This window comes from Tachypleus tridentatus, chromosome 7, assembly GCF_004210375.1.
Source record: "Tachypleus tridentatus isolate NWPU-2018 chromosome 7, ASM421037v1, whole genome shotgun sequence".
NCBI lineage: Eukaryota > Metazoa > Arthropoda > Merostomata > Xiphosura > Limulidae > Tachypleus > Tachypleus tridentatus.
The window spans coordinates 90,541,712-90,564,327 of NC_134831.1; the positions used below are offsets into that span (position 1 = coordinate 90,541,712).

Below are 22,616 nucleotides of genomic sequence, written 5' to 3' on the forward strand. Positions count from 1 at the left end.
TTTGAATTTCGCACAAAGCTACTCGAGAGCGATCTGTGCTAGCCGTCCCTAATTTAGCAGTGTAAGACTAGAGGAAAGGCAGCTAGTCATCACCACCCACCGACAACTCTTGGGCTACTCTTTTACCAACGAATATTGGGATTTACCGTAACATTATAACGCCCCCACGGCTGAAAAGGCGAGCATGTTTGGCGTGAACGGGGATGCGAACTCGCGACCCTCAGATTACGAGTCGCACGCCTTAACACGCTTGGCCATGCCGGGCCTTACTGTAAAATTAAAAATCATAGAGTATGAAAGGTGAACTATAAGGTTCTAAATAATATTATGAGCATTTGCAGTGTTATTACTTACCCACAGATTCCAAGTGTTCATGATGAAGTCCTCTCAGCTACCAAAATCCAAAGTTTTGAACTATCCTAATGAAACCGCAGTAAATTGGTTAGCACACCGGATTATCTGGGTTCTACGCCAGTTTCGAACGATAATAAAGCAACTTCAATTTTTCGTCCAGCTCGTCAGACATGTTGGTTCTGTACTCAGATAAATATAACAATGAAGATGCACGGTTTGGTAATTCAAAACATTCCTTGATATACTTTAATTCAATAATCACTTCTGACTTGGCACCTGGCTCGTTACCAAGTGGTACTTTAGTTGGCTTCTGGCGGAAAATAGAGATATCAACCTAGAAACCGTTCACCTGACTGGCACGTTTTCACGGGGCCAGGCCATTGGCCTCCTTAGTTCTACTTGCTCGGCTTCTCGGGTCTCTCATACATAGGTAGACCCGAAGTCGGTCTGATAACCCAAATACGAGTAGAAACTTTCCGGAAATACGAGAACGAAAATAAGGAACAAGGTGAAGGGAAACTGTGAAGCGGATAGCTGAAGAAAGACTTGACCTTTCAACTGATCATGTTACATGTAGGTCATTACACCAGACATCGGTGTCTATAAAATAAAACTGAAGCTCATCCAAAGATAAAACGAAATTCGTCATTCCTATAATTATGATTAATCGAGTTATTTTCATGTATGTGGGACATTATATACAGAATTATGTACTATACAATGGTTTCATTTAGAACATAGGTTAGATTTCTATCTTCTTAGAAACAAATCAATTGTATCTATGGGGTTTCAGAACACTGTATCGTAACATAAATTAATATATACAGCATTCAAATTAGTATGAATAATCTTTGTAATATCTTTGGTATCAAATGTATAACACCAACTGTACCACCATATAATACCAACCGTATAATTTAAGCATAAAAAGAGTATATTACCATCACATCTATACCAACCATATATCAGTTGTACCATCATTATAATACAACTGTATTAACCGTACAATATTAATTGTACCAACTGTATAGTACCACCTGTACCAACCGTATAAAACCAGTTACCAACGGTATAGCATCCATCATATAATATCAATTGTACCTATCGCGTAGTATCAACCACGTTTGTTTGTTTTTAATTTTTTGCAAAGCTATACGAGGGCTATCTGCACTAATCGTCCCTAATTTAGCAGTGTAAGACTAAAGGAAAGGCAGTTAGTCATCACCACCTGCCGGCAACTCTTGGACTACTCTTTTGCCCAATAATAGTGGGACAGACCGTCACATTATAACGCTACAACAGGTGAAAAAGGCGAGCATATTCGGTGTGACAGGAATTCGAACCAGCGACCCTTAGAGTAACAAGTCGATCTTCGTAACCACCTGGCCATGTATGCGTCCAACCACATGATACCACCATGTACCAACCGTATAAGCAACCACCATATAATATCAAGCGTACTAACTGTACGGTACAAACTAAACCAACCATTTAATACGTAATGTATCAACCGTATAAATACCAACTGTACCAACCGTATAATATTAACTGTAGTAAAAATTGTACAGAAATTTTTGTCACATATATAATACATTTTCACCATTATATATATATATATTTGTATGTATGTTATTACACTGGTAATATAATGTACATTTTCTAAATTTTAATTACGACTACGTTAGATTTGCCATCATTTTTTAGATTTTCTTCAAAATGTAGTATCTTCACTTACGTTTCGAGTTTATTTGTATCTGACAATCCGTTTATCTGTAGTTTAGTTTCGTGTTTCTTTATCTGCCGGTGCTATAATTTATTTAATAACTAGTTCTTATCTATGCTACAATGTGTTATTGAGTTTTATGTTTATTATCTGGGGCAGATTAAGGGTTAATCCGACCTGGGTCTACAGCCTAAATAACACCCGCCTTAAAGTGTTTAGTTCCATCAGATTCATACTACTTTATTTATCGGAACTATATTTTATTTAACGACTAGGCTAGGTTTGTTTTAATGTATTAATACATTTTACATTTATCATTATATATTAGAATGTGGATCTTTTATAACCTGGGAAAGCACGATTATAATTAATTATACTCGTAATAATCCACCACAGTGATATAGCGGTATGTCTGCGGACTTACAATACTAAAAACAAGGTTGGCAGAGCACTGATAGCGCATTGTGAAACTTTATGCTTAATTACAAACAACAATAACTTATAATGCTACGTAACTTATATTTTCCAAGGGACTAGTTTCCAAGGTAGTGTTAAACATATTACAGGCCTAACATGCTGTTTTAAAGACAAGCGTAATCATTTATGATGACATATTGATTTCGTATCACTTTACTTCTAAGTACCATGTTTTATATACTAGTTGTTTTAGAATTGTGAATTCTCTGTTTGCCATGATATAAATAATATTAATTTTACTTAGTATATACTTTTACACTGTCGTATTAGAGTAACATAACAACACATTGTCTTGTCTCTATTTTTCTTCATTTATTACCATACTTTGATTTCATGTATCGTTTAGTACTTTCAGTTGATATGTTCTTGGACATGATTTAAAAGTACTGGTATTGTTTCCATTTTCAACGTATAAAGGCACCTTTTGCAGCTCGTGAGATAAAATGCAAAATTAGAAAGTACCATGATTCGAGTATTGTCGTCCCAAAGTTTAAATTACTGACCATAAAAAACGGAACCCACAACTCCGAGGAATTGGTTAGCTTTTAACAAAATGAAGGAATTAAGTGTCACTCTTATGGTGTACCGAAGCTGAAGTTTCATTAGTATCATGGCAGAAACTGTAAACCTTCTAATACGCAGCCCAGCGCAATAGTTGCTAGGCAGAGTTTCATGATGCTAGAACTGAAATGTTTTACTATATTACTGAACAAGAGAGTTCGTTCTACACATGGGATATTTTAAAATTTCTGTTTTTTAGTCAAGAGGGAAAGTAGAAATTCCTTCTTTCATGTGTTATGGCCGTTACATCCACTCGTTACTTGCATAGGTTAGGTTAAGACAGTTTTACTGCCTACTTCTTTTGATTGTAATTCTAAAAGGAACAAATGGACTCATCCTAAGATAATGTCACTATTTACATACATATTTCTACGATACCATGACTACTACGCCTACATTTATACCAAACCATGATAAGCAGGTGTACAGTTATACCAAACCATGATTAGTTGGCCTACAATTATACCAAACGATGATTAGTGGGCCTACAATTATACCAAACGATGATTAGTTGGCCTACAGTTATACCAAACCAGGATTAGTTGAGCTACTGTCAGTGTAAATTAACATACTTTTTTACATTCAACTATCAAAGACACGTGAAACATCAATATGATTATAGGGTTTACACACGATACAAATCAACCACTATATCGTTATTACCCGAGTTACTTATATCGAGTACTATTCCATCCTCGTATAATTTAATCATGAACGTGGAAAAATAATATGAAGGGCAGATGTGTACTGTGATTGTCGTTTGTCATCACTTCTGTTCTCCACCAACAAAGTCGTTCTTCTTCACTTTGTATATTGTCTGATATGATTTGATAACTAGAGAACAACAAAACCCAGGAATACTGTTTACTATGTATTCATTAGAAGTGAATAACAAAACCTAGAAATATTGTTTAATGCGTATTCATTAGTAGTGAATAGCAAAACCCACAAATACTGTTTACTATGTATTCATTAGTAGTAAATAACAAAACCAGAAATACTGTTTAAAATATATTCATTAGTAGTGAATAACAAAACGAAGAAATATTGTTTAATGTGTATTCATTAGTAGTGAATAAAACCACCCAGAAATACTGTTTAATATCTATTCATTAGTATAGAATAACAAAATCCAGAAAAAAATATTTAATACGTATTCATTAGTAATAAATAACAAACCCCAGAAATATAGTTTAATGTATATTCATTAACAGTAAATAACAAAACCCAGAAATATTGTTTAACGTGTATTCGTTAGTAATTAATAACAAAACGCAGAAATATTGTTTTAATTTGTATTCATTAACAGTGAATAACAGAGCCCAGAAATATTATGTAATGTGTATTGATTAGTAGCAAATAACAAAACCCAGAAATATTGTTTAATATATATTCATTAGTCATGAATAAAAAACCCAGAAATATTACTTAATGTGTATTCGTTATTAGTAAATAAAAGACCCACAAATATTGTTAACTATATATTCATCCGTTGTGAAAAACAAAACCCAAAATACTGTTTAATATGCATTCATTGGTAGTGATCAACAAAGCTCAATAATATTGTTTGTAGTCTATTCATTAGAAGTGAATAACAAACCCAGAAATATTGTTTAATGCGTAATAATTACTAGTAAATAAGAGAACTCAGAAATAGTCTTTAATGTGTATTTATTAGTAGTGATTATCAAAAGGAAGAAGTATTGTTTAATGTGTTTTCATTACTAGTGAATAGCTAGGCTCTAAAATATTGTTCATTCATTAGTAGTAAATAACAGAACCCAATAATATTATTTAATGTTTATTGATTAGTAGTGAATAACAAAACACAGAAATATTGTTTAATGTGTATTCATTACTAGATGATAACAAACGTAGAAATATTGTTTATTATGTATTCATTAGTTGCGAGTACAAATAACCAGAAATATCATCAATGTATATTCATTAGTAGTGAATTACAAAACCCAAAAGTATTGTTTGATAAATATTTGTTATTAGTCAATGATAAACACAGTAGTATTGTCAAATATGTATTATTAGTAGAGAATAAAAAAACCCATAATTATTGTTTATTCTGTATTCATCAGTAGAGAATATCAAATCCCAGAAATATTGTTTATTCTGTTTATATTACTACTGAACAACAAAACCCAGAAATATTGTTAATTTGTATTTATTAGTAGTGAACAAGAAAACCAAGAAATATTGTTTAATATGCATTCATTAGTGGTGAATAACAAAACACAAATATTCTTTATTCTGTATTCATTCGTAATGAATAACAAAACCCAGAAATATTGTTTAACATGCATTCATTAGAAATGTATGAGAAAACCCAGAAGTGTATTTTAAAGTGAATAAAAAGCCCAGAAATAACCAGAAAAAAGCAAGAAAACTTTATACTGTAGTCATTTGTACAGTTTCATACCTTGTATCAATAAGATATTATTAACTTGTACTACAGTCATTTATACAGTTTGATATCTTGCACTGACATGATATTAATTTGATACTATAGTAATTTGTAAAGTTTGATACCTTGTATTTCAGAACGGCTGTTATGGGTATTTACACTTTTATTGATAAAGAGAGTACAACATTTTGATCTTTCTAGGTCATCTTCAGGTTAAAAAAAAAAAGAGAGAATTTGAATGTGTCCATTGAGGGACACATCTTAGGGACGAGAGGATAAACAGGTACAGATTGCAAGGGGCATTAAGGGTGGATATTAGGTTATTAAATTGTATAGGTATAAAGGTGTTCCTTTATATTGGGTTAATTTTGGTTTTAGTTGCTGTATACCGTGCATCTACATATTACAAGCTTAATACCATTGGAATTTTACAGTTTGATACCTTATATCAACTTGGTATTATTAATTTGATAGTATAGTCATTTCTACAGTTTGACACCTTATATCAACTTGGTATTATTAATTTGATAGTATAGTCATTTGTACAGTTTGATACCTTATATCAACTTGGTATTATTAATTTGATAGTATAGTCATTTCTACAGTTTGACACCTTATATCAACTTGGTATTAATAATTTGATAGTATAGTCATTTCTACTGTTTGATACCTTATATCAATGTGATACCTAACTTCATACTAGAGTCATTTTGTACTATTTGTTACCTTATATGAACATGATAATATTAACCTGACACTGCATATGTACAGTTTGGTACCTTGCATCAACATGATATTAATTTTATAATCATTTGTTTAGTTTCATACCTTGTATCAACATGATATTATTAACTTCATACTATAGTTATTTGTACAGTTTGATACCTTATATAAACATCTTATTATGAACTTGATACTATAGTCATTTGTAAAGATTCATGTTCTTATATCTTTTGTACATATGTACTTAAATGCACACTTAATGAACACAAGAGCTCTCCAAGTGTTGAGGATATACATCTGATGTGATGGGACTTTTACTCCAAACAAAGTACAATCAATAAGTTTGTTATGTGGAAAATGGGTTTTCTACACTCTATACATCACAGGTATGAAAAACCCAATAGTTGTGTTAAAAATCCTGAACCTTACCGTTAAGTTCATGGGGTGGGGATGAATGTTTGATAGAAAGAAGCAACTTCCAATGTTTCTTTATATCTAAGATAAATAAAACAAGCACTGAAGTGTACAGTTGGTGTTGTGTATTTTGTAATTAGAAAATTATTATTATAACTACAGGTTAGCTGAAAAAATGTCAGGTAGAGTTGGTAGAATATGTCAATTATATTTAAATATCAAGTGTAGCTGTAGAAAAATGTCAGTTTTAGTTTTGTGAAGATGTTGCAGAAAAATGTCGTTGAAGGAAAATGTCGGGTGCAGTTGAGGGAAAAACTAGAGTGAAGGAAAATGTCAGTTATAGTTATAGAGAAATGTCAGAGCTGAGGTAAAATGTTAGTTGTGGAGAATTGCAAAGTTTGGCTGATGAAAAATGACAAAATTAGCTGTTCAAAACGTTAGTTAAAGTTGTGTGAATATGTCTGGTAAAATCTTGTGTAAAAGCAACTTAGAACTGTGGGAAGGTGACAATAAAAGTTGTAGAAATATAAAAACAGAATTTTGGTAAAATATCAAGTTGCAGAAAATGTCAGTTACGTCTGTGGGAAAACATCAGGGATTGTTTTGGAAATATGTCAAGTAGATGTGGGAAGGCGTCAGGCATAGTTGTTGGAAAATGATAGTTATTTTTGTTAAAACATGACTGCGATAGTTCTAAGAAATTTCCAACTATAGCCCTTAGAAAATTTCAGTTAATTTGGGGATTTTTTTCGGGTATATTCGTTGGAAAATATCAAATAAAGCTGTGGAAAAATATTGTAAATCTGTAGAAAAATGTTATATATAGTTGTTTGAAAATTACAGATATATTTTCAGAAAATGTGATATATAAAGTTATTTAAAAATTACAGATATGATTGTTGAAAATGTGATATATAGTTGTTTGAACACTCCAGATATGGTTGTAGGAAATGATATATACAGACGTACAATAATATCTACATTTAGTATGTAACAACTAGTTATTCTCAAACACCAATAACTTAACTTGCGTTTAACTTGATTTAAATAACATTCCACAACTTTAACATTACTGTTAGCGGGACACGAGGGTACACCTAAAACTGTAGCCCTATGTTTCTCTCAGTCAAAGTTCTGTTTCTCATGTGTGATGAAGGGCCAGAAATGAAACATTTTCTCATTGAAGAAACCATTTGGAAGATAACTGAATAATATTAACATAACGATACTACCGAACACGGTAAACCTACTGCAGAATGAATATAGATGAATAGCATTAACATTACTACCGATGACTGATGTTCCATCTTAAATTGTTGGTTTACGCTACCTTGTTGAACAAAGTTTTCGTCCTTTTCTGAGTATTATGACAGCTGAAATGTTTACTTACATTTATTTAAATTGTGTCGTTTCGCATAAATGTGACGTCAGCGATATAGTGCGTTTACGAATAACATTATTTTATGACTGTATCTTGTGTGTCTCAAATATTATAAGTTGAACTTTAAAAATACGTAGTTATACCGTGTCAATATAGCGCCCCAAATATGATAATAAAACTACGTCATTTCTAGACATTAGTCATTATATTGTAAAAGGAATCATTAACCACCTCTAAGGAACCTTGTCCTCTCTGATCCACAACTAGTTGTTAGCTATTATATAGTGAATGTAAGCCTCAATCACGGTCAAGGAATGTTGGAAGTTAATCCCAGCTATGTTCTTACCAATATTTATATGAAAGTAATAGCTTGAGAGCTAAGCCATCTTTACAGTTGTTTTTACGGATGGTAAACGTATTCAGAACATTGCATTGAATTCGTGATGACGATAAAATTCACTTGTAGAGAAAATTATATACGTATACAACTAAAGGTCGAAACGTTATTCGCTCCTCTACACAGTTCTTTCTTTATCCATACTAGCCGTTTTATATGTGTATAATTTGCAGTGAATTGGTTTGAATATCTTAAAAACTATTCACATGCATACAGACTCATGAAAATGCTATTTTTGGATGTTTTTATACATCCTTGTTTTGTTCAATAAGTAATTTACTTGTGTCGTTCTTATTAATTTTAATAATTATTATAAATCGAAATACTACTAGCTGTTCAGATTCAATCCTATCTTTTAGCTGATATTCTGCTGAGAATGTTTTTGAATTTCGCGCGCAGCTACACGAGGGCTATCTGCGGTAGTCGTCCTTAATTTATCAGTGTAAAACTAGAAGGAAGGCAACTTGGCATCACCACCCACCGCCAACTTTTACCAACAAATAGTGGGATTGACTGTTACGTTTTAACGTCCCCACGGCTGAAAGGGCGAACATGTTTGGTGTGGCGGGGATTCGAGCCCGCGACCCTCGGAAAACGAGTCGAGCGCCCTAACCATGCCGGGTCTTCTGCTTAAAATTAGCAAAGGATAAAAACACCCTGTGATTATTTTGTCTAAATAATATATTACTATATGTATATAAAATAAGAAATTGAGGTTTTATTTACCAATTAATAACGAAACTTTGTAACCGATCACCAGAACATTACCGTAAGTAATTAAGAACATCTGATTTTTAGTTTCGCAAGAAACCGAAGTTTAGAGTGAATGTGATACTTAGTTGTGTGAACTATTTGTATCGGTTCTCGAGCCTCATTAAACGAAACTAAAACAAGAAAGCAAAATGTTATACAATAACAAAAGAACATTTCGTTTTAAATAAAAACAATTCTCTTATTTTTCACATTATCAGTAAAGTTTAGTTTTGAAGAACCATGAAGTCCCAGTAGAAGAGATAATTAAATAATTAAAGCTTTATTTTGAAGAATAAAAAGACAACAATCAGTTCCTTCGTGCCAAAGGCCAAATCAAACAGAAGATATACAGTTTAAAACCTGATTGAATATATATTAGTGTGATTATAATAAATTAACAGCACGAAAGCACGGCATATTCTGAACTGGCATATTTTGTTAGGGAAGACAACCACAAGATATTCGTCACATATACAAATAAATATTTAAGATATGTGCAGTATTAAGGCTCAAACCTGCTCAATCTTACTTTCCACTTTATTAATTTTCTATACATGAAGTTTAAGAACATGAAATACAAGGCCTAACTGTCTGCTGTATCATGCACTTTCTACAAATGTAGTTTAATCTTTGAACGCCAGAAAGTGGTCACTACTGGGCGTTAACGACTGAATATTTGAAACTGGCATGCAGTGGTTAAGATAATAAAGTATGAGACCTAACACTTTACTTTATCATGTATTTTCTACAAATTATATTGGGATATTGAAGTACAAGGCCCAACTCTTCACTGTACATATGCAGTTTAAGATTCTAAAATATGAGGCCTAAATATTTATTATTCTGAACAATACTCAATTTCCTGCAACATCATGGAGTCGTAACCACTGACTACTATAAACTAATTAAGCCACAACCGAACAAAACTACCCCTCTAAAAAAATACATGTGCAAGTAACAGGAACAAGTTATTTATGCTCATACATGTGAAACGAAAGTAAATAAAATATAAATCAAACCCTTTATGAACTATTTTTACCATCTATAGAAAATCCAAGAGAAATTATATCAGTTCAACAACAAACCGATTAGTTAAACTAACCAATAGGTACTGCTAAACTAACACCAGTTAGTCGGACTATCACAAGTCCTTCTCTTACATTTCAAAAAAGTTTAACTTCGTTTACTTTAAATAGTTCAACTTCGATATAAAAAAAATTGTATTGAATTGTGTAACGGTGAGTTTAATTCAAAACTTAAAAATAAGGAGATGAACATTAGATGAAAGACGCAACAAGTTGCATGGTGTACAAATAGAAAGGATCATGAACCTAAAACCTTTGGCAAAAGACCTCCACTGAACAATAGTTTAAGAAATCATTCATTTATACAGAACAAAAAACATAAATATGACTACAATATTTTGTTTTCTTCCCTTCTAAACCGAAGATAAATATTAACATATCGTTCCATAAGAACTGTGATATCACTTAAATATAGAGGCCAATCGCACCACATCTTAAGCCTTTCGATGTTCATTTTGTATTGTGTACACTAATCTCTATAATTAAAGCACGCTCCCTAGCGTTTTCTTTTACAAACAAGTATTACATCACGTGACCTTGATAAACAAAGTAATTAATTAGTCTCTATGAAAGGTTTGTTTAAACTTAAACACAAAGCAATACGAGTATGGAAGCCTCATTTCTACAAGTCCACAGACATGGCACTTCAGGAGAAGTGGTTATGATGGGTAGAGGACAAGATTAGTCTGAAAACATGACATAAATAATAGATATATACATTACAGAAATGTTACAAGTGCTCTATACACAAGCAGATAGTAAATCACATCATCCAATGATTTGGTAGTTTTTTAACCACGCCCATTTTACAGTTTGAGCTTTTCTTTTGTAGAAAACGTATAGCTAATACACTGTCCATGTCATCGCCAGCCTTCAAACTTACCTTTTTTCTCTTCTCTACATTATTAGCATTTTTATTAGATGACTTAGTCGTTAGAGGTAGATGGCGCTATTGAACAATTTATCATCTGTGGAGAACTGAGTAGTTACGACTTACTTCAGCCAGTTTATTCAATAGCAAAAATGTTTTATTGAATAAAAACTTGTTTCACATCACTGAACGAATAGGAAACATACTTCAGTCATTTATCCAGTAGAAAATCTATTTCAGAGGAGCTAGCATCTTTCTACTTTGAAACTGTTGGGGCTGACTGGTAGTTAGTTCACCACATCCTAACATGTTTACAGAAAAAAACTCGTCTTCCATTAAGGCTAATAGTAGTTCGGATCTGAGAAGAAGAAAATAAATCGAAAGAATATGGAAAAACAATTAACACATTTGAACAGATTTAATCTAAAACTTTTTCATTACAAAATAAACATTTTTATTCGAAACAATTTGAGATGTAGGCATACATAGGGTGGATGCATATATCAGATGGATAACGAGATGCAAGAATTGTTAATAATGAGATGGTTAATACAGATTTTTCTCCCATCCCAAATACTCACCAGTTTATTAACTATTTTTCCATACCAACATCTTTGGAATAAAAATTTTCTTATAGGTTCTGCACTTTTACTAAGCCAAAGTCTTGAATTACAGTGAGGCTCTAACTTCTAGGTCCACACTTATCTACAGAAGTTACTTCTTGAAGCAAGATAAATCATGACCAGGATACTACGCAACGTGATAAGGGATATACGATAAATTATCTACTTCTATATAAAACACGCAATAGTTTAGTGATCAGAGACCGTGAATAGTACCGTGGGCTGTAACTAGCCTATTGTAGATTACTTGCTGTTCTAGATATGGTAAGGCACACTCTAGGAGCTAGTGACGTGCTTGGCAGCCCTGTGGTTTAAGAGTTGCAACTGATGGTCAGCAAAAAGAAACTCGATATTTTTGACGCCTGTTTTCTCGACGTCAAAGAAAGTTAACCGATCTTCAGAGGTGGTTTTCTACTTGATTAACGAAGGGCTATCCATCACTATCCTCTTCGTTAGGTTTGGCCAAAGTTCTGGCTACCATGTCAAATATACAGGGAGCCATTGTTAATGTCACCCATCGCTTCCGCGTTCCCTAATAATATACATTATATTATTTAAATTTCAACTCAACATGTAACGGAGCTGAATACAGAACAGGTTAAATTGGATTGTGAGTCTAGAACAATTTGATTCAGGAATCACATTCATAACAAACATTAAAACACATTAATACACGCTTACATTCGTAAAACATATTAAGTTTCAAACAACAGACGGGAACTTATTCAAAACGATACACTTTCACTGGTGAACAAAACTGTGACTTCACATCAATCTATAAATTTAACGACTTAAATAATTATTTTAATACTTGTTCTGTAGGATACTTTACAATCTATATAAAGATTTATCGAATAAGTGTTACTCACTCATAATGTTGTCACAATAACCATTAACACCATAGGCAAAAGTTGAACTGAACTGGCTACAAGGGTAATCAGTAGCGGGAACAGCAGCGACACCTCTAGGTCCGACATCTGCTGCATATATATTAGTACAAATAATTAATAATTTTTTCTTATTCAGATTTTAGAATATTCTTTACCACAAAACAAACAGACATAAAGCATAATGTTATTTTCAAGGATACAGATACGATTTATATGAAAGTTTAATGTTGTTTTAAGTATTGTAGAATAATGTGTTGTGAAATACGGCCTCTTTGCTTTGCAATTATTATTTACCCTAATATTTTCAGGTCTGAAAACAAGACATTTTGAGAGGTTTTCTGTAATAACTAGTTACAAAACAATTAAAATAAAACACCTATGAGTTACAAACATGTGTGTGATAGGATACAATTTTATATTCTTTGTTTTGGATAAGGTCTTAGTTAACTTACTTGTCCCAAAACAAATACATATAGCGATATTAGCTCACTCGCCTCGATATTGTCCATAAGAGTCAAAGGAATCGTAGGGACTGTTCGTTTGTTTGTTTGTTTTGGAATTTCGCACAAAGCTACTCGAGGGCTATCTGTGCTAGCCGTCCCTAATTTAGCAGTGTAAGACTAGAGGGAAGGCAGCTAGTCATCACCACCCACCGCCAACTCTGGGCTACTCTTTACCAACGAATAGTGGGATTGACCGTCACATTATACGCCCCCACGGCTGGGAGGGCGAACATGTTTAGCGCGACGCAGGCGCGAACCCGCGACCCTCGGATTACGAGTCGCACGCCTTACGCGCTTGGCCATGCCGCGCCAGGACTGTTCGTATTAAAGGATGAATTTTGAAGAGGTTGAAGTACGGTGAAAGACGAGAAAGTAGGGGTGTCCGCTTTTACTGGAGATGGACTATTTTCTACATTGCTTCCGCCTAATAGAAGAACACGTGCGAAGAGTATGACATCACAGCACGTGATATGCGTTTCAGGTTAGAGAAAAGAAAACTGAAGTACAAGCAAAACTATTCTGTTACTGAAATTAGGAAGGAAGAACTAAACGAGTGATGTGTGCTCAATTATCTAGGACTTAGGTAAATATGCAAGTTGTTAGTTAGTTATGCTGAGTATACATCTTATGACATTCGTCTTATCTGTGACTGAAGTCTTGAAATAACCTGTATAATAAAACAAGTGATGTGAGAAGTCATGTCAGAGCAAAGATCATATATTCATTAAACTTAAGGACATGGCAGAAAGAAAATTGTTGTATTTAATTGTGGTTTCGATAAGTTTATAAGAAGGATATTTTTCGAGGCAAGTTTTTATTGTTTGGTAAGACTCGTCTTATGAAATTAACCTCAAGTGGTTAGAAAAATTTCTGGAAGGAAGATTCTTTCTTTCAGACAGAGTGATTATATTACGTTATCCTCAATTGATCGAAAGCATTTTAGGAAGTATATTTATATGATCTTTTAATAGAAATGGTATAAAATTAACCTCAATTTCTAGAAATCTTCTAGGGGGGGGGAATTGAATGTGTTAGCTTGGACTAGGTTCTGAATGAAACACAAATTTTTCGTGAGAGACTGGTCTCTCGGGTTTAAACGGACTGAGACAAAAATACAGGATTTGATTTAATTTTTAAAAATTCACATGCACGTGTATCCTTCACTATCTTCAAAATCTTATATTTTGTTACTTCATAATTTTACTTATTTTATTGCAAAAACCAAACTCGCTATTTATAAACAATAATCAGCCCACAGATTTCAAGACAAACATAACGATATAAAGTAAATATAAAAACAAAACGTTAATTATATTGTAAGAAATAAAGTATTCCTCCAACGTTTTAATTGTGATACAGTCATTATTGTGTTAAACGTTTTTTTTTACCTGGTTTGTGGTGCACTCTCTTCCTCACAACTCAGTCCACTTCAGGGTTAAGTTTTACATACTTATTGAATGAATTACATCCTTTTATAGATAAATAAATACATGTTCAAGTATATTTATTCCTAAACGTTTCTCTCGTAATATTTATTAAAATCATATTGAGAACTGTCGACGCTATACTAATCAATGTTATGAATCTGTTTAAATATCAAATACATTTTTTGAGTGATAGGTTTATTTATCCAATGACACACCTTGGTAAGGTAATGGGGAAACTTTGTTATGTAAAAAGTAACCATGGCTACCTGACATGGACTTCACCTATGTGTAGCGATTGGAGTCAGGGGTGTCAAGAAGCAGTTTCCTGTAGAAACAAAACATATCATATCAACAGGATTTCTGAAGAAGCAAGGTCACTGGACAATACAAGGAAGAGTTATTTTGATCGATACGGTGTCATATATAGTTAATTCTTATAAGTATTATCAAACCTTCATTTATTAAGGGTATATATGTAGTCAGTGGTTTCCACATAAAGGTTGTTTTTTATTTTGTTTTTAATTTCGCGCAAAGCTACTCGAGGGCTATCTGCGCTAGCCGTCCCTAATTTTGCAGCGTAAGACTAGAGGGAAGGCAGCTAGTCACCACCACCCACCGCCAACTCTTGGGCTACTCTTTTACCAACGAATAGTGGGATTGACCGTCCCATTATAACGCCCCCACGGCTGGAAGGGCGAGCATGTTTGATGCGACGGGGATGCGAACCCGCGACCCTCAGATTACGAGTCGCACGCCTTAACCAGTCTGGCCATGCCGGGCCTCCACATAAAGGAAAAAAGATCTATAGAAAGTATATGTTATAAAAGTACCGCCTAAATAATTAGATATCTTTCTAAGAAAACATATCATGTAAGTGAGTTTACTCGACGGACTAGTTTGTTCATATAAAATAATTAGTGTTTATAATTATATGCTTTTTTCTCATGAGTTATTGCGCATATTTGGATACAAAGTTGCCCATGGATATAAAATGAAACATTGATAAAGTGATTATAAAATCAACCCAAAAATTTAGAAAGTTTACTATGTTTTAGTATCTAAATTTGGTATCTAAGGTAAAACACAAAAAGTTATGTGTTTTCTCAACATTTAAACTCAAAAAACGATGAACCAAAGCACTCATTGTAGTCATCTTAGGTCCCACCTCACATTCTATTCAGGGCTCTTTACTCGATTGTCATAATTGTGGTTGATCTGTTTCCATTCATCTTCCATCACGCGCTTGGACCAGACATAATTAGGACAGGATTAGAATTTTTTTAAAAATACGTATATTGAAAAGTCAGACTAGAACTGGTCTGACGTGTACGCTTATTGGGTATGTAAACACCTAAAGCAAATATAAGAACCGTATCCTTGACCATCCATGTCGGATTACGTATGGAAGTTTTCCGAAAGATAACTTATTTATACGATCCAATATGGAGGTTAGATTTAGCTCTGATTGGCACTAGTTTCATGTCGCTGACATGTTTATGAACTGAATAACGATACTTAGGTTCAGGTACATAGGTTGCTAACCTTGGTTGGGTTTGGTGAACCATCAAATTATAGATGTAAAGTGATCTACATTCGTAGCAGAATTCTAATTTGAATCCATTATGAATAATTTCGAGCTTGCGTCTGACTGGATGTCCAAACCAAAACGTTTCAAACCCCAAGAACCCTACTCTAGGAAATAAAATATATATATATGAATGCTGTTTACTTTCTCCATGTTTCAGAGATTACAACCAGTTCGATTTTCACCACTGTGCGCGCGAGTAACACACGCGCACAACGTCAATCCATCCTCGTAGAGTAACCAAAATAAATGTTACACGTGATGTAGGTATTTTTATTGGTTATTTTAAAGCCACCTAAAATCATTCGATATCACGTAATACTCTTGGTGAATGCTAATATTTCTATTATATGGAAAGTATAAGATAAAACAATAAAACGTGTTTATTGGTTGTTTTTGAATTTCGCACAAAGCTACTCGAGGGCTATCTGCGCTAGCCGTCCCTAATTTAGCAATGTAAGACTAGAGGGAAGGCAGCTAGTCATCACCACCCACCGCCAACTGTTGGGCTACTCTTTTACCAACGAATAGTGGGATTGACCGCAACATTATAACGCCCCCATGGCTGAAAGGGCGAGCATGTTTGGCGCGACGGGACTGCGAACCCGCGACCCTCAGATTACTAGTCGCACGCCTTAACATGCTTGGCCATGCCGGGCCGGTGTTTATTAACTCTTACTGAAAGTCAGTAAAACAGCAACTCGTTTTTAGTTCATGGTACATCACTCACCATGAACTAGCAATACTAATACAGGTATCCAAGATAATGCCGAACACTCATAATTAAACTTATTTTCATAGAATGGAAATAGACTTAGATATATTTACAACTTAGGCTTAGGTATATTTACAAATGCGCATTTTATAAGAGAATAATGTGTGTTTATGTGTTTTTCTTAGAGCAAGGGCACATCGGGCTATCTGCTGAGCCCACCGAGGGCAATCGAACCTCCTGATTTTAGCGTTGTAAATCCGTGGACTTACCGCTGTACTAGCGGGGGTCGTAAGAGAATAATATAAACACCAATTTTAAAAACAAGAACACAAAGGTAACACCACGTATTGCTCTGTATTAATCAACTATTCCCAAACTTTTTCGTTATGTGTTTATAAATACGAAAAAGAAGACAATACTATAATAAGTTCGGCCCATATTTTTGTCAATGCTAATTCCGTTTACCTTATCAAATAAGGTTCGCAGATTTCAGTTTAAAATTAAAATGTAGTTTTATAAAAAGTAAATAAATTTAGCATGTTATTACATAAACAACCATCAGATCCCAGTGGCTCGGCACCTTAAGGTAATGCCTTTAAAAACATGATTATAAGACAGAACATTTACGAAGGAAGTGACAAGTTTCGCGTTATTGGTAACTTACCAGAATATCTTAACACGGCAGTGCTAATTATCGGGTCGTTCAACATGAGATAACGTTTTTCTTGCAGGTAAAGTCTTAGTCACGTGTGACACGAGGTGTAATGTTTATCTTGTAAGTTAACTGTTAATCACGTGGGTGATTGTTTTTTCGAATTTCGCGCAAAGCTACACGAGAGCTATCTGCGCTAGCTGTCCCTAATTTACCAGTGAAAGACTAGAAGGAAGGCAGCTAGTCAACACCACCCACCGCCATCTATTGGGCTACTCTTTTACCAAGGAATAGTGGGATTGACCACCATGTTTAGTGCCCTAAGATTATGAGTCGAAACGTGAGTGATTACTTCACAGATTAATTATAGGGATTTCTCACATCTCTAGCTCTGGATGGAAACTTCTAGAAATTGCTTATATATTTAGTTCTGAACAGAAACGTCTAGAGAATGCGTATATATTTAACTGTGATTGTGAACTTCTAGACTGTTTACATATCCGTTTATTGATGAAAACTTCTGATGCATAACCTTGTTCGTTTTTAGGTCTTCGCAGCAAATCTAGCTCTTCATAAATTTATTCTGAAAGGTTAAAGTTGTTGTTCAGTGATGTCGAGAAAACCCACTTGTAGAGAAAATATATATATAAAAACGGCTCGTTTGGATTGAGAAAATATTTTACATAGAGGAGCGAACAATGTTTCGACCTTCTTCGTTCATCGTAAAAAAAAATTCTCAACCCAAACGAGCCGTTTTTACACATATAAAGTTGTTGTTGTTGTATGTAATTTAAGCACAAAGCTACACAATGGGCTATCTGTGCTCTGTCCACCAGGGGTATCGACACCCAGTTTTTAGCGGTATTAGTCCGCAGACATACATACCGTCGTGCCACTGGGGAGCGATAGGGTAAAGAGAAGGCAGATATTCAACAACACCCGCCGCCGATTCTTGAGTCACTTTATTAAACGAACAGTGGAATTTAATTAACAGTCACATAACGACTCCAAAGAACGTATTTTGATTTTTACAGGAACAGAACACGAACCACTGGACTGTGTTTGTTTTACTGGTAACTTACTTTAAGATCTAGAAATATTGGAGATGTCAACCAGCAGGTAAGGAGTGAGAAACGTAGAACCTCTTTTCTCTATTAATATAATTAATGTAGTTTTCAAAAAAGTAACTAAAAATATATGTATAATGTTAGATGGAAATAAAACAGAAAGATAAAAATAACATGGGTTTGCTGGCTTTTGTGTAGGAAGCAACAGATAAATCGTAATAATGTGTGGTTGTTCTTAATATGTTGTTGTTTTTAATGTGATTGTTTTAATGTGTTGTTGTTTTTCAATGTTCTTTTTAATGCGTTGTGGTTTTTGATATGTTGTGGTTTTTAATATGTTATTCGTAATGTGTGGTTGTTTTTAATGTGCTGTTTTTTAATTTGTTGTGGTTTATTAATGTAGTTGTTTTTAATGTGTTTTGGTTTTTAATATGTTGTTGTTCTTTAATGTGATTGTTTAAATGCGTTGTGCTTTTAATGTGATGTTTTTAACGTGATGCTGGTTTTTAATTGTTGTTTTTAATGTTATTTTAACGTGTTGTGGTTTTTAATGTATTGTTGTTTTTCCAAGACATTTTGAGTTGATGTAAAATCACATAAAATTAATGTTCTCACATATTTAAAGTCGACCACAACTAATGTGTCTTAAAAAGTGAACGTTTAAAGGATCTGTCGTCGCAGTCATGTTAAATACAGTGTTTTGAAAATCACCAAATTATTTTACTTTAAAATAACAAATATAATAATTTGAACATGAGTCACACCTCTAGGTTTGAGTTAGGAGGCATGTTGGCACGTTTGTACATGAGGTAACTTTGTTTCAAATGCTCTCATACTAACACGTTTTGTTTCAAAAGCGACATACAGTTAGTCAGTTAGTACTTAAAAATAATACAAACTTATAGTGGTTTATACAAACTAAGAACGGGCCCGGCATGGCCAAGCGTGTTAAGGCGTTCGACTCGTAATTCGAGGGTCGCGGGTTCGAAATCTGGTCGCACCAAACATGCTCGCCCTTTCAGCCGTAGGTACGTTATAATGTTACGGTCAATCCTACTATTTGTTGGTAAAAGAGTAGCCCAAGAGTTGGTGGTGGGTGGTGATGACTAGCTGCCTTCCCTCTAGTCTTACACTGCTAAATTTGGGACGGCAAGCGCAAATAGCCATTGAGTAGCTTTGCACGAAATTAAAAACAAACAAACTAAGAAAATCACTATTGACTAGCTCCACCTTTTGCTGAAAACCATCATTACATCTATTGCATTGCCCTATCGCAAGCCTTGGACAACAGAGAATGTAATAAAAAATCTTCCATGCAGAGCTGTTAATATAAAAAAATAAATCTACACTCGTTACGCCTAGCGTAAATAGTTATCTCTCGCTCACTGACTTCAGGTAATGTAGTTCTTCGTTTGTGATGGTAACCAAAACTATTGAATACTTTATTTTAACATCATTTTACTGTCAGATGTTGGTAACCAAACCTGTTGATTAGTTTATTCTGACATCATTTTACTGTCAGATGTTGGTAACCAAAACTGTTGATTACTTTATTCTAACATCATTTTACTGTCTGATACTGGTAACCAAAACTCTTGATTACTTTATTCTCACATCATTTTACTGTCAGATACTGGTAACCAAAACTGTTGATTACTTTATTTTAACATCATTTTACTGTCAGATGTTGGTAACCAAAACTGTTGATTACTTTATTCTAACATCATTTTACTGTCAGATATTGGTAACCAAAACTGTTTTTTACTTTATTCTAACATCATTTTACTGTCAGATATTGCTAACCAAAACTGTTGATTACTTTATTCTAACATCATTTTACTGTCAGATATTGGTAACCAAAACTGTTGATTACTTTATTCTAACATCATTTTACTGTTTTGTTAAATCCATTTTTCACATAAATTCGTTTTGGTTTTTGAGAACAGCTGAATGAAGTAAGTGAACGTTTTTTAAATATAATATTTAACTATCAAAACTTGATGCATCGGCCGATCAGCCTCTTGGCAAGGTAGGAATATTTTCAATGAGTGGTATTAGGGGTACTAGAATGAGCAGGGGTATTAGATTGATATTACAGATACTAGATTGAGTCAGGGTTAATAGATTTTTATTAGGAACACTAGATTGAGCCATGAGTATTAGATTGTTATTGGGGATGCTAAACTGAGTCAAGGGTATTAAATTTGTATTAGGGATACAAGATTGTGTCAGGTAATAGGGACATTAGAAACTAAAATTAATAAGCACATGTTTTCCTTTTTGCACGAAAAATAATAAATAAACACCATAAGCTTTATCAGCTTTACACGATAAAAACAAACGTTTACAACAATAACAAACAGTTGTGTCTAATATTTTAACACTTCTGTAAGTAGTTCTGTTATCTGTTGAGATTTCAATAAGTGGTCTTGCTAAACATTTTTAATATTTCTTTAAGTAGTTCTGCCTAGTATTTTTAATATTTTTGTAAGTAGTCTTGTTATGTGTTTTGAGATTTCAGTAAATTGTCCTGCTAAGTGTTTCTAACACATCTATAAGTAGTCCTGTTAGCTGTGTTGAGCCTTCAGAAAGTAGTTCTGCTATGTGTTAAGATTTCAGTAAGTTGTCCTGCTACACGTATTGAGCACTTCATTGAGTCAGTTCTAGTATAGACAGTGAAGTTGATTTAATTTCTAATTAATGTGTGTTATTCAAAGAAAACAAGCATATTCTGATACAGTGTAACATAAACCCTCATGTATTTTCTAAGTTGAAAATGGATACCTATCGATGGTGAATAAACTGCTGTTGACTGTTGGTAGCTCAGAGAATCTAACATTCCTTCAGACTTGTCGTGATCCCTTTCTGAAACCACAGGAGAGGAAGGGAACTGTTGCAGGGAACAAGGGAATCTGCCGGGAATGTCTGTAGAGAAGTTTGGTACAATGGTTTTTATTTCATCCTGTTTTCCCATCTTCAGTTTAATTTGGTGAAATAGGGCAGGTGTCTCCTGTAACATACTTCTCGATAGCTGCTTAAAACAAGTTATTGTGAGATCCTTTCACCATTAACTTATAGCGAATAGAGAGAATGATTTGTAAAGTATATTAAGTTTTATGTCCTACGTTAATATCTCTGTATCAAAGTATGAAAATGATTCAAAGATGTTGGTGGTTGGAAGTTTAAGGTTGGATATTATAAAACCCTGCTCACTCTGGTGTAAAACTTGTCTCCACCACGCGGGGCTCGTTGTCGTTTGTACCCTTCTTCTCGGACCGAGTGATCAGTTTCATCTGCTGGAATTTAAAACAGAGAAGACGGATAAAATTCTGACTCTGAACAGGTTTCACATAAAATGGTTCCTGCACAAAATAGGCTTAGAGCACCTCCTACCGATCAGAAGGCATGGAGTTCTGTCATAGGAAATTTATCGTATCGGTTAAACAGAAAAAAGAAAACAGACTAGAGATCTATAACAGAGTTTTTGATAAGGTCAGATCATTGGTAAATAGAGTATATTTAATTCAGCCGCTAGGTTAATGTTATACTATAATGTTATTCATTATAGTAAAGGTCATTTGTTAATGTCCATTTGTCCATCCTCATTTCCATCTTTCTGAGAATGGGACGTAATCATATATAAGAGAAACAAGCGAAGTTTATTAACTAATAAAAGAGCAGAGTGATCAGGACAGCATTCGACGTTAAACCACAAACCAACCAAAACCAAAGAATGTTTAACAGGAACTTCAACAAACGCCCTCTATTCAATAAATGTCGAACTTTAGGTACAATTTATAAGATGGATCGACAAACCTTACATCTCGCATTCAGTTACAGTTGCTGTAAAGAGAAATTCGTAAAACATTTTGTAGAGCTCCAGACAAAATGGCTCCATTATATATATCATTTAAGTGTCAGTTACAGACTATTATAAATGAACAACTGACAAAATATACAGCATTTCTGTAAATGTAATGAAGCCATCTACGATTATTA

General features: G+C 33.8%; 1 protein-coding gene and 1 long non-coding RNA gene across 4 annotated transcripts in view; one reads left to right on the forward strand and one right to left on the reverse strand.

Annotated features, from left to right (window-relative positions):
• Positions 1-14,699, reverse strand: part of LOC143256175 (uncharacterized) — a 33,471-nt gene extending 18,772 nt beyond the window's left edge. Inside the window, exons 1-3 of one of the 3 annotated variants that reach the window (XM_076513036.1) lie at positions 14,560-14,699; positions 12,648-12,758; positions 11,362-11,513 (exon numbers count right to left, since the gene is read on the reverse strand). In XM_076513036.1, coding sequence (XP_076369151.1) covers positions 11,362-11,370 — 9 coding nt within the window. In that variant the 5' untranslated portion in view covers positions 11,371-11,513; positions 12,648-12,758; positions 14,560-14,699. Of the gene's footprint in view, positions 1-354; positions 1,002-11,361; positions 11,514-12,647; positions 12,759-14,559 lie in introns of those variants that run through there. The other 2 variants (XM_076513037.1, XM_076513035.1) reach the window with 2 other exon arrangements.
• On the forward strand, positions 13,610-21,486 carry LOC143256176 (uncharacterized). Its single transcript, XR_013031201.1, has 3 exons — positions 13,610-13,754; positions 18,585-18,669; positions 21,388-21,486. It is a non-coding gene; the product is annotated as an uncharacterized LOC143256176 (long non-coding RNA).
• The last annotated feature ends 1,130 nt before the right edge of the window (positions 21,487-22,616 follow it).